Source organism: Pteronotus mesoamericanus, unplaced genomic scaffold, assembly GCF_021234165.1.
Source record: "Pteronotus mesoamericanus isolate MK-2021 breed Mesoamerican mustached bat unplaced genomic scaffold, CSHL_Meso_final scaffold_636, whole genome shotgun sequence".
Lineage (NCBI taxonomy): Eukaryota > Metazoa > Chordata > Mammalia > Chiroptera > Mormoopidae > Pteronotus > Pteronotus mesoamericanus.
The window spans coordinates 1716721-1730050 of NW_026555324.1; the positions used below are offsets into that span (position 1 = coordinate 1716721).

General features: G+C 43.3%; 2 protein-coding genes across 2 annotated transcripts; both read left to right on the forward strand.

The window, feature by feature from the left end:
• The first annotated feature begins 1762 nt into the window (after positions 1-1762).
• On the forward strand, positions 1763-2728 carry LOC129061467 (olfactory receptor 7D4-like). The gene has a single exon (XM_054562139.1). The coding sequence runs from the start codon at positions 1766-1768 to the stop codon at positions 2726-2728; it is 963 nt and encodes a 320-aa protein (XP_054418114.1). The 5' UTR covers positions 1763-1765.
• Positions 2729-11958: 9230 nt separating this feature from the next.
• Positions 11959-12921, forward strand: LOC129061468 (olfactory receptor 7D4-like). Its single transcript, XM_054562140.1, has one exon. It carries the CDS (start codon positions 11959-11961, stop codon positions 12919-12921), a length of 963 nt encoding a protein of 320 aa, XP_054418115.1.
• The last annotated feature ends 409 nt before the right edge of the window (positions 12922-13330 follow it).

Sequence of the window (13330 nt, forward strand, 5' to 3'; positions counted from 1 at the left end):
GGTGGAACTGCTGACTGGAAAGGAAACCCATGCAACAGACTGGGGAGAAATGAAATAGTTTCTTCCCCTCTAATGGAGTTGATGCTGTTAACACTCACAGCACACTCCAGGGAATTTCCAGATTCTTAGGTGTCTCCCACAATCTCCTATTTGGCGCAATAAAAAAAAAAAAAAAAAAATCCAATACAGGACAGCAAGCCACACTTACTGAAAGGAGAGAATTTAGAAACGTGTCCTGACAATTGGCTTAGAATAACACTCAAATGATTAGAAACCTCAAAAATGATTGCAAACAGTCCGTCCCATAAAAAGTAAGAAAAGATATTCATCCATTCCTAAGCAAAATAGGTATGAGATGGAAAGTTTCATCATTCCAGACACTACCAGACATGGGGGTTTTTAATCTGAGATATATTGACATATAACAGTGTATTCAGGTCAGGTGTACAACACAATGATTTCATTTTTGTGTAATTGGCAAAATGATCATCTCAATAAGTTTAGCTGACATCTTCCCTCATACATCCTAAGAAAATATGTCTTGTGATCAAAACTTTCAAGATCTACTCTCTTAGTGACCTTCAATATGCAAAAAGTATTAACCACAGTTACCGGGCCTTTAAATACATCCCCATGACCATTGACTTCATAACTGGAAGTCTATACCTTTGGATCCTGCCCTCCCCTCCCATTCGGTTCCTATCCCTAAGGAGACTGACAGTGATGGCAGCCAGTGCCGGTCTCCTGTGTAGTTGGGGGCATTACCAAACAGCAAGGGTAGAAAAATAATAGTAACAGGGCAAAAGAGAACCCTGAAGGTCACTGTATGGGTTTAGGCACTTCCCTGTCCCAGGTTAGGAGACCCATTGCTCCGTGTCTGGTTACAGGACCCTTTGGACCTGAGGTGAAGAGAGTGAGAGGGTAGGTGGCTGTGAATGAGTCCCCGCACGTGGCCAGCCCATTCTAGGCATCACTGAACAGTGTGTGCAAATCCGACCCTCATCCCTTCGAGCTCATGTGTAGACCTCGATGCGATCTCTGTCTTCCCCCAGCATGTAATGAATGCCATCGATGGCATGGCTCAAAACTGTGTTTGTGACCTTTGAAGTAGTATCTGAGGAAACTGAAATGGTTTCAGCTTTGACTTCCCTGCTTTCCGTGGAAAATTTAACCAATCCCTTAACAGATGAAAGCCCTGCTCCTACGAGGTGTTTCTGGCCTCTGGTGCATTAAGCCGGAAGCATACTGAACGTCATTTATCATTCGGTGAAAATATATTTTTTTCTCTCCTTTCCTGCGGAAGAAGCCTACCTGCTACTCATCCTCCAATACTCTGTCCAGGTACTTGAGATATTTTCTCAAATTTTCTCACCACCAAGACATGGTCACCTGACCCTTTCATGAGTCCCAGACTAGGCAGAAAACCCAGATCAAGCTGCTGAGCTTCACCAGACCGCATGCCCGGCACTGTGTGAGAGCAAGTACAATCCATTTGATCTCTGAGCTCTGAGGCTGCTCTTAGCTGCTCAGAATTCTAAGACAGAGATTTAAGAAAAAAGGTGAGTAACTGTTCCAGAGGATAATGGACCGTAGTTAATCAACATTGAAATGTTGCATGTAACGGATAACAGGATATAGCATTCCTAATTCTGTAATGCCTAGTTATTTTCTTCAAGAAATTCAAAGAGTAGGAAAAATCGGGATGTGCCTAGTCTATATTTCATATTATTTTCCTTCCTCCTCGTCTAGCTGAAGTGTCATCCACATGGAAACAGGAAATCAAACAAGGGTTTCCCATTTCTTACTTCTGGGATTTTCCCAAGACTCAGAGCATAGGTCCATCTTATTCTGTCTGTTCCTCTCCATGTACCTGGTCACCATGCTCGGGAACCTGCTCATCATCCTGGCCGTCGCCTCAGAGTCCCGTCTGCACACGCCCATGTACTTCTTCCTCTCCAACCTGTCCTTTGTTGACATCTGTTTCACCTCCACCTCCGTCCCGAAGATGCTGGTGAACATCCACACACAGAGCCAAGCCATCTCCTATGCTGGATGCCTCATTCAGCTGTATTTCTTTTCAGTTTTTTTTGGAATGGACAACTTCCTCCTGACCGTGATGGCCTATGACCGATATGTGGCCATCTGCCACCCCCTGCACTACATGGTCATCATGAACCCACGCGTGTGTGGCCTGCTTGTTCTCTTGTGTTGGTTCATCATATCCTGGGATTCCCTGGCTCATGTTCTACTGATGAGGAGGCTGACGTTCTGCCCAGGAACTAAAATTCCACACTTCCTCTGTGAACTGGCTCAGATGCTCCAGGTCGCCTGCTCAGACACCCTTGTCAATAACGTCTTCATGTATGTGACTGCTATCCTCCTGGGTGTGTTTCCTGTCACTGGAATTCTGTATTCTTATTCTCAGATTGTCTCCTCTTTGATGAGAATGTCCTCTGCAGGGGGGAAATATAGAGCATTTTCCACCTGTGGGTCTCACCTCTCTGTGGTCTCCTTATTCTATACGACAGGCCTGGGGGTCTATCTCAGTTCTTCTGTGAGCCATTCTTCCCAGAGAAGTTTGGTGGCCTCAGTGATGTACACCGTGGTCACCCCCATGCTGAACCCCTTCATCTACAGCCTGAGGAACAAGGATATGAAGGGGGCTCTGAGAAGGCTCGTAGAACTGGGTGTACATGGTGGGCCGCAAAGGTCAATGGTGCAAATTTAATTATTCTGGTTCATTTTCTTTCTCAAAAGGCATTTTTCATTCTCTGTATTTCCAAAGCACAGGTGATTTCACATTTGTTAGTTCTTGAATTAGTTTCTTCTCAGCAACTCCATCAGCAACTTCTTTTGGACTCTCCCTCCCTACATGCTGCCACAATGCTCCATGTTGGTCAGCACCCTGCACTGAATCTTAAGATTTCCAACTTTAAACTTAAAGCACTTGTCACATCACGTGCTGGCAGAGTTGCCCAAAGGTTGTCCTCATGAATTTTTTAACTTTACCTTACTTTGGTCGTTTGCTGCCTTTTTTTCAGAAGAAATGTTGTGAAAATCACACAGTAATCAGGACAAAGTGCTTACAATATTAGGACTCTCCTTCACATGAATGACTTAATTTCATTTTAAATCATGTCTTTGAGGTAATTTCTGTCATTCAGGTGTTCCTATTTTGGGTGTATAAGAGTTTTCAAAGGTTATATCCTTATGTTAGACTCTTGCATTTATCATTACACAGTTTATTTCTCCCTTACTATAGCCTTTGTTTTTAAGTACAGAATAAGATTAACAGCTGAAGGAGACAGCCACGAACAGTAGATTCCTGGAAGTCTCAAACAGAATGCATAAGTCAGACAGGGACTACATCTGACATCATCAGAGGCAGATCCAGAAAGTAAAAACAGCTGTCTCCTACCATAGAGGCTCACACCACAAAGTCAGGAAATCCAGGTAGATCAACTTAAGAAGGAGAAGCAAAAGAGAAGTTTCACAAATAATGGGAAGACAAAGAAATATGCCCCACCTGAAGGGAAAGGAGGAATCCCCAAAAAGAGAACTAAAAGAAATAGAGTCAAGTAAACTATCAGATACTGACTTCCAAACAACGGTTCTAAGGAAGCTCAATAAGTTCAGTGAGCTCAGAGAGAATTACCAAAAACCGCAGGGAAACTACAAGGAACTTACTGCAAACTATATCAGCATGAAAAAGGACGTAGAAACTATCAATAAGAGGCAAGAGGAAACAAAAATACAATTTATGAATTGAAGAACACAGTAGAAGGAATCAAAAGCAGGCTAGATGAAGCTGAGGACCAAATCAGCGAGCTGGAGGACAAGGTAGAAAAAAGTTCCCAGGAAGAGCAAGAAAATGAAAAAAGACTCAAAAAGAATGAAGAAACATTGAGGGAAGTGCAGGACAACCTGAAACTTAATAATATCCATATAATAGGGATACCAGAAGGAGAGGAGGATGAGGAAGGGAAAGAGAACCTGTTCGAAAAAGTCATGATGGAAAACTTCCCTCAGTGGAGGAGAGAAAAAGTCACCCAAGTCCAGGAAGCACAGAGGGTTCCATTCAAGAGGAACCCAAAGAGGCCCACTCCAAGACACATCATCATTAAAGTGGCAAATATCAAAGACAAACAGAGAATCCTAAAGGCAGCAAGGGAGAAAGAGGTAGTAACATACAAGGGAGCCCTGACACGGCTAGCAGCTGACTTCTCAACAGAAACACGGCAAGCCAGAAGGGAATGGCCAGAAGTGTTCCAAGTCATGAAAAGCAAAGGCCTGCAACCAAGACTGCTCTGCCCAGCAAGGCTCTTAATTAAAATGGAAGACAAAATAAGGAGTGTCCCAGACAAAAGAAGGCTAAAAGAGTACACCTCCACCAAACCAGCACTGCAAAATATGCTAAAGCAACTGCTTTAAGGGGAAGAAGAAAAAGTCTATGAATACCCAGTTCTTTTCACAGTTGCCAATACTTGATATTAACAATAGTTTTAATACTCATTAATCTGATTGTGACAATGATGTTATTTTAATTGTTCCTTTTCTACTTGTTGAAACTAAACCTGTTTTTGTATATTTCTTGCCTATTTCTATTTTTTAAAAAAGCTTTAAATGACTTCTTGTATTCTTTATCTTTTTATTGATTAAAGGTTCGTAGAATTTTTTTCCCTAACAAGAAAAACAAAAAAACTATTAACAATGAAAAAAATAAATAAATTAAGCACAGAGTAAGGGTCATTGCCCTTTCCAGGATTTGTTATTCGATGTCCTGTAAGAGTGTTTCTTGAAACGTATGACCCTTCAGCATAGTTTTAAGAGTAGATTCCCAGGATCCATCAATGCAATGCCAGATATATGTCCCAAAGCATTGGAAGTAGAAACTCAAACAGATTCTGGGAGGCCAATTTTCCTAGCAGCAAGCACCAAAATATAGAAACAATCTAAGTGTTCAACAACAGATGAATGCATAACCAAAGCGAGATGTGTATTCAATGGGATATTAGGCAGCCTTTTAGAAGGAATGAAACTCTGATACATGCGAAACATGGGTGAAACTTGAAAACATTCTGTTAAGTGAGATGAGCCTGACACAAAAGGATCAGTGTTGTGTGAGTCCGCTTACACGAGGTACTGAAAATAAGTAAATTCATAGAGACAGAAAGGAAAATAGAGGTTCCCAGGGCTGGGGAAAGAGACGTGTGCTGAGCTGTTGTTGAATGGTACAGAGCTTCTGTCTGGGGTGATGAAAAAGCTCTGGAAACAGTGGTGACGGTATCATGATTTTGTGACTATGCTTAATGCCACAAAATGGTATTTTCCAAATGGTTAAGTGACATATATGTGTATATATACACATAATAAAAATATAAATAAAAATAAAATAAAGTCATTGCAATTTTCTTCTATTAGTAAATTCTTGGGCTCCTCCTGGATATGTTGACTAGATGAGTCCAGATAAATATAGGTCTGTGAAGATAAATGTTAAGAAGGGCCTCAGTTAATAGTTTTGATGAAGCTAAAATTATGAAATATTCTCCAGATAAACAGGTCTCAATGCATTGTCAAAGGGACTGACAAAATATGGAACGTGTGAAAATTCCAAATTGCCAGATCCAAATCAAGCCTACAGAGGCAGTAATTGGAGGAAGAGACCCTGAAATCTGTTCTAACACATCCTCAGAGTCACCTTGGTGCAGGTTAAGGTTTAAGAATCATTCCTTAGTGAATCCTGGGACCATTTTCTTCTCAACCATCAATCCAATGAGGAAACTATAAGTCAGGTGACAATGACACTTGTTCCTGAGATGAGATCCAAAGAAGACTAGAGTGATCTCTCCTGGTGGAAGGGGATCCAGGAGAAAAGAATCACCGCTGGTCCCAGTGTTAGTCACACAGGGATAAGGAATTAGAAGACAGAGACCCCTTCCTTAGTGACCCTGCCCAGGAGGAGTCACCTGATCAGGGAATCAAAGAGCCATTGATCATTTGTCTAACAAGTTTCAGAGGGGATTCTACCCTGAGGGACAATTAGCCAGTATCATATAAATTTGAAATCACCAAAGCTCTCATGTGTGAGGCAAAGACACTCATGCCTTCCCAGGAGAAATCTGCCAGACCTTTTATCACATGCCTGATTCTGTACCCTTGCTATCATGGAGAGCAGCCTTCCTTTATCACCCACCTTCCATGAAGAAAGAAGATTCACACTGTCAAGCCCGCAGAGCCCTGTAAGTGTTGTAGGAAATTAGAAAAAGAGACAGTAGAGTGAGTAGGGTATTGCCTACTCTTAAGCACAGGGCAGGGGGAAACCCTGTGCTGCCTGTGGAATATGAGCTCTAGAGGTCACTTGCTTGGGAGGGTGAATGGCTAGATCCCTTGTTTGAAGTTGCCACTGCATGATGAGATTTTAAGTCAGTAATATGTTATTTAATGAGATGGGTAATGGAAATTATGGGAATGAGGAGGCCCAGGCTAAGCTTCATTCAGCCTAGACTGTCCTCTGACACCATGGCACTTCCCACAATCACTCTGTGTAGGGGGACAGTCACTAGTCTTTCGTATGCAAATAGATGCCCCCAGGTGCTGATAGAGCTTTAGTTCCTTTACAAGGAAGTCTGAATCTCTTCTTCTTTTCCTATGTTACCTGGCCAAGAGCTCCAGAGCATCTATCTTCATTCAGCCTAGACAAATCTTTCTTAATGTGTGCCAGCTTACTTGTAATGTGCCCGTAATGTTTGCTTGGGAACATCTCATTTCTCAAAAAGGGTCTATCTTTTCTCTCCTTTTGCACCATTATCTGTGATTGTCATTAGGGAGCTTCAAGAGGGAATAGTCTGAGGTCCCTGGTATCTAGGGCCACAGCACAGAAAGACTGGGGTGCGGTGGGTGAGAGAGGGAAGGGAGAGGATGTAAGGAAGTCCAACATCTACTCCTTTATTGACATCATACCCTTCTGCTCTGGGAATTCTGGGAAAAACTAGAACTTGTGTGCCCCTTTCTCATAGTTCCCCTGACCACAACTGGGCATCAGGTCTCATCCTTCCCAAGGAATACGGAATCATTAGCAAGATCAGAATCATTTCTTCACCAGTTTTAGCCTTTGTTCCTCTTCTTTAAAGCAAGTGACTTTGTTCTTCGCTCTATGATGTAGGAATTCCCTACCCCATTCTCTTTGTCCTCAGTTTTGTCTGCTTTAAATCCATCTCTCCATCCAGACCAAAGGAAATTGTGATACAAATCATCTCCCTCCTTTGGTGGCACTGCCTCCGCAACCCCATTCTTTATCCATTATAGTTTTCAGGGTTCGCAGGGATATGGTCACCTTTTCAACCTAATTCCTCACCCTTCCCTCCGCCACATGTGCTTCAGCTACTGGCTATCAGACCGCTGCCCGTGCTGCGTCTTCCTCATGGTCTTTGCCCTCGATCGCTTCTCCGTCAAGAGAGCCCCTATTTAATACTTCTGTGTATTTTCTGGCCCACGGGTCTCTTCATCTAGGAATCTTCCCTGACTTTGTGTCTCCGGCCTACATTTGTGACTCCCCTCACTATCGCAGTCCCCGACTGCTTGATCTCACCATTTAAGAGAATTACGAAAACCTGTTTGCGCACCCATCTCTGACAGGCGGGCTCCCTGAGGGTAAAGACCATACCCACTGGCTGACACTAGCCTGGCCCAAAGAAGCCCTTCTTCCCGAATGGCTTTCCGGACTTCTTCAGTGAATGACAAACAGCTTCGTTCAATTTTTTACTTCCCAGCATGGCTCTACACAATTGCCCACTATGTTAAACACCAGCGACACAATGGACAAATTTAGTTAGTTAGTGCTTAGGAAAGAGGAACGTGGAAGTGACAATAGGTTGTATGCTCCACTTTGAGTCCTAACCTCTGGTCCTAGTGTAAATGGTTCTAATATGTGGGAAATTTTTTCTTAAGGTGAATGACATTGTTCATTTCATGACCTGTTTAAATAGTAATTCAGCTGTTTTTGCACCTCAGCTGTGACTTTATAGAGAAAAATCATTGTGGTCAATCTGAATTCCAACAACCCAAGAAAAAACTCTGCAACAGCCAGACCCCTGACTTTGTCCATCAAAGAAGATGAATTCTCTTTAGGATCTCTCCTTCATTTCTATTTTTTTTTTTCATTGAATAACTTTCACTGTCTCAATATTTCTATTTGCCACGAGGAAGCTTATTTGACAGTCCTAAAAATAAAACCACCCCCTCCCTCCTCAAGCACACTTACTTCTCAAACCTGGAAGATTGGCACAGGCTCTGCACTCTTCCACAGAGGAAGCAACATGCACCTGGGAAGTCGGTCCAGCTTCCGAGGCTGACGCCTTCTTTAACCATCCGTCCAAGCAGCAAAGGGCATGAAAATAAATTTAATACCACCATCATGGGCCTTATGAAATACGTTCACTCTTCTGTTAATGTCTTCAATAGGGTCCTGGAACTGGGGAACAAGATGAAAAACCATTTTTACTCTAAATTAATCTGATGGATACAAACAGATTTATGTCCCCAGAGTATGCCACCAATTTAGACAAAACAACATTGAAAAAAAAAATGTCAGCAGTGTTGAAAAGAACAATGTTAACCACATCAACTGAACGATGTTTCTTTATGACCTGCTGTACTTGTAAGAAGAGAGAAATTGGACCAGGCTGTTTACACACCAGCCCAAAAAAATGAGGGTCAGACACGAGGTGATGCTTAAAGTAGCACTGGGACAGGGAAGGAGGGCCGTTGGCCCAGTGTCTGGCTACCGCAGACTCTTCTTTCTGGGCCTTGGGGGTCTTGGAAGCAGAGGAAAAAGAGGAGGTGTCTTCACTCACTTTCCTGTTTTCTCTCTGTCCTGGAAAGTGGATCTTCACATGTCTGAGGAGAACACACAAAGCGGGCCATGTCTCCTCATACGCGATGAGAGCATTTAGCAGTTCCACATGCAAGAAAGGGACTGAGAGATGGATGTGGAGGGACTTCTAGGAAGGGAATTAAAAGGTGATGAATGCCCTCCTTTCTAATCCCAGAAATGTAACCGTGTGATAACTAATCCTTTGAGTAATTGTTGGTACACTTGTCATTACTCTGTTTTGTCTCACAGTCATCTTCTGTTTGTGCCTCTGGGTAACTGGGACAGAAAGTCAGAGATGTGTATGTAGGTATTTCAGTGAAAGGCCGTAGAGAAGCCATTGCTGATGCTCCTCTGGGGAAAGATCCCAGGTGAGATGAAAGATGAAGAGAAAATAGGCTCAGTTGTTGGGACCTGATAGGGGTCACATTGGGAATGGGTGTGGCCCAGGACTAAGAATAGGGCCGGGCTACTTTATAGTCCTTTCCTGTCTCTCTTTGTCTCTCTTTTCCATCAATATCCTTATTTCCTCTCTCCATTAAGGAACCTCTTGTGGGTGAGAAGTGCTAAAGATTTTGGAGTAATGGATGCCCAGGGACAATAGGATGAGCTGCAGCAATTAAATATATTGGTTTGTAGGTCCATTCATTTATTAATTCTGCCACCAAACCAATACAAAGAAGCCCCTTTGTGCTAAGAACTTAACTAGTATTGAGAACTGAGGTGGTTGGGAATTACCTAAGTAGATCATTCCAGTGCCATCTATATAATGACAGGTAGAATGAAGAAAAGAAAGTAGAAAGAGTTTTAGGCAGAGGGAGAAGGTCCTGACAAGTTGCAGGGACAGAAGAGACTATGTCCATCTGGGCAAAGAAAAGCTTTTCAGTATCATCAGAATTTAGGATAAAAATTGAGAAGTGGTAAGAAATAAGACAGGGCGGGGGTTAGAGGGGAACCTTGGCACACAAGGATTTGGTTATCAGCAGGTGGCACAAAGGCCTTTCAAAGACTTTAGACAGGCTGGCCTGGCTGTGTATCTCAGTGGATTAGTGCCAGCCTGCAAACCACAGGGTCGCCAGTTCAATTCCCAGTCAGAGCTCATGCCTGGGTTGCAGGCCACGTCCCCAGTAGGTGGTGCATGAGAGGAAACCACACATTGATGTTCTCTCCATTTCTTTCTCCCCTGCTTCCTCTCTGGCTAGACATAAATAAACAGAACCTTTTATAAAAAGTAAGGGACTTTAGGGAGATGAATGATACTTCCCAATTTCCATTTTGGAAATCTCAATCAGATGGCTGTGTGGAGGAATCATCGATGGAACTGGAGACCAGGAAGGAGGTCCCTGCAATAGATTGGGAAGAAATGAAATTGTTTCTTATTTTAATGCAATTGATGGTGTTAAAACACCCAGCACACTCCAGGGACTATCCAGAATCTCAGGCACCTCCCACATACTCTCTCCTATTCTGCTCATTAAAAAAATCCAATGCAAAGCAGCAAGCCATACTTACTAAAAGTCAGTGAATTTAGAAATGTATCATGAAAATTTATTTAGACTATTCACTCAAATGATTAGAAACCTCAAGAAATGATTGCAAATGCCCATCCCCCGAAAGGTCAGAACAAAGATATTTATCTATTCCGAAACAAATTGGGTATAATATGGACATTTTTATCATTCCAGAAACACTGTCAGCTTGGAGGTTTTTTAACTGAGATACAGTTGACATATAATAGTAAATTAATTTCATGGGTACAACACAATGATTTCATTTTTGTGTACGTGGCAAAATGATCACCTCAAAAAAACTAGTTAACAACTTTTACCATACACACTCAGAAAAAATTATGTTGTGATCAAAACTTTCAAGAGCTACTCTTTTAGTAACATTCAAATATGAAAGACAGCATTAACCAAATTTACCAGGCCTTTAAATATATCCCTATGACCATTTACCTCATAACAGGAAGTCTGTACCTTTGGATCCTGCCCTCCCCTCCCATTCAGTTCCTATCCCTAAGGAGGCTGACAGTGATGGCAGCCAGTGCCGGTCTCCCGTGTAGTTGGGGGCATTACAAAACAGCAAGGGTAGAAAAATAATAGTTACAGGGCAAAAGAGAACCCTGAAGGTCACTGTATGGGTTTAGGCACTTCCCTGTCCCAGGTTAGGAGACCCGTTGCTCCGTGTCTGGTTACAGGACCCTTTGGACCTGAGGTGAAGAGAGTGAGAGGGTAGGTGGCTGTGAATGAGTCCCCGCACGTGGCCAGCCCATTCTAGGCATCACTGAACTGTGGGTGCATATACGACCCGCATCCCTTCGAGCTCACGTGTAGACCTCGATGCGATCTCTGTCTTCCCCCAGCATGTAATGAACGTCATCAATGGCATGGCGCAAAACTGTGTTTGTGAGCTTTGAAGCAGTATCTGAGGACACCGAAATGGTTTCAGCCTTGACTTCCCCACTTTCCGTGGAAAATTTAACCAATCCCTTAACTTAAGAGACGAAGGCCCTGCTCCTACGAGGTGTTTCTGGCCTCTGGCGCATTAAGCCGGAAGCATACTGAACATCATTTATCATTCAGTGAAAACATATTTTTTTTCTCTCCTTTCCTGCGGAAGAAGCCTACCTGCTACTCATCCTCCAATACTCTGTCCAGGTACTTGAGATATTTTCTCAAATTTCCTCACTACCAAGACGTGGTCACCTGACCCTTTCATGAGTCCCAGATTAGGCAGAAAACCCAGATCAAGCTGCTGAGCTTCACCAGACCACATGCCCCGCATTGTGTGAGAGCGAGTACAATCCATTTGACCTCTGAGCTCCGAGGCTGCTCTTAACTGCTCCAAAGTAATTCTAAGACAGAGGTTAAAAAAAGGTGGGTGACTGTCCCAGAGAACAGTGGACCATAGTTAATCAATATTATGATACATTACATGTAACAGATAACAGGATATAGCGTTCCTGAATTCTGTAATGCCTAGTTATTTTCTTCAAGAAATTCAAAGAGTAGGAATAATCTGGAGTGTGCCCGGTGTCTATTTCATGTTATTTTCCTTCCTCCTCATCTAGCTGAGGTGTCATCCACATGGAAACAGGAAATCAAACAAGGGTTTCCCATTTCTTACTTCTGGGGTTTTCCCAACACTCAGAACATCAGCCCATCTTATTCTGTCTGTTCCTCTCCATGTACCTGGTCACCGTGCTTGGGAACCTGCTCATCATCCTGGCCGTCGCCTCAGACTCCCGTCTGCACACGCCCATGTACTTCTTCCTCTCCAACCTGTCCTTTGTTGACATCTGTTTCACCTCCACCACCGTCCCGAAGATGCTGGTGAACATCCACACACAGAGCCAAGCCATCTCCTATGCTGGATGCCTCATTCAACTGTATTTCTTTACAGTTTTTATTGGATTGGACAACTTCCTCCTGACCGTGATGGCCTATGACCGGTATGTGGCCATCTGCCACCCCCTGCACTACATGGTCATCATGAACCCACGCGTGTGTAGCCTCCTCGTTCTCTTGTGTTGGTTTATCATATCCTGGGCTTCTCTGGTTCATGTTCTACTGATGCGGAGGCTGAACTTTTGCCCAAGAACTAAAATTCCACACTTCCTCTGTGAACTGGCTCAGATGCTCCAGGTCGCCTGCTCAGACACCCTTGTCAATAATGTGTTATTATATGTGACTTCTGTCCTCCTGGGTGTGTTTCCTGTCACTGGAATTCTGTATTCTTATTCTCAGATTGTCTCCTCTTTGATGAGAATGTCCTCTGCAGGGGGGAAATATAGAGCATTTTCCACATGTGGGTCTCACCTCTCTGTGGTCTCCTTATTCTATACGACAGCCCTGGGGGTCTATCTCAGTTCTTCTGTGAGCCATTCTTCCCAGAGAAGTTTGGTGGCCTCAGTGATGTACACCGTGGTCACCCCCATGCTGAACCCCTTCATCTACAGCCTGAGGAACAAGGATGTGAAGGGGGCTCTGAGAAGGCTCGTAGAACTGGGTGTACATGGTGGGCCCCAAAGGTCAATGGTGCAAATTTAATTATTCTGGTTCATTTTCTTTCCCAAAAGGCATTTTTCATTCTCTGTATTTCCAAAGCACAGATGATTTCACATTTGTTAGTTCTTGAATTAGTTTCTTCTCAGCAACTCCATCAGCAACTTCTTTTGGACTCTCCTTCCCTACATGCTGACCACAATGCTCCATGTTTGGTTAGCATCCTGCACTGAATCTTAAGATTTCTAACGTTATATATATATTTTTAGTATTTTTGTTTTTATTTTTTCAAATACATTTGTCTCTGCCTCCCCCTGTCTACCTTGCCGTGCTCTTCCCCCCCTCCCTGTCTCAATCCTTTGCCTTTGGTTTTGTCCATGACCCCTTGCTACATGTTCCCCGACCCTCCTATTCCTTCCTTTTCCCCTGTCCCCCTCCTCCCTCCATCCCTCTT

What these genes read in the sequence shown, in the direction of transcription:
- LOC129061468 (XM_054562140.1), top strand. Translation starts at nt 11,959, where the DNA reads ATGGAAACAGGAAATCAAACAAGGGTTTCCCATTTCTTACTTCTGGGG.
- LOC129061467 (XM_054562139.1), top strand. Translation starts at nt 1,766, where the DNA reads ATGGAAACAGGAAATCAAACAAGGGTTTCCCATTTCTTACTTCTGGGA.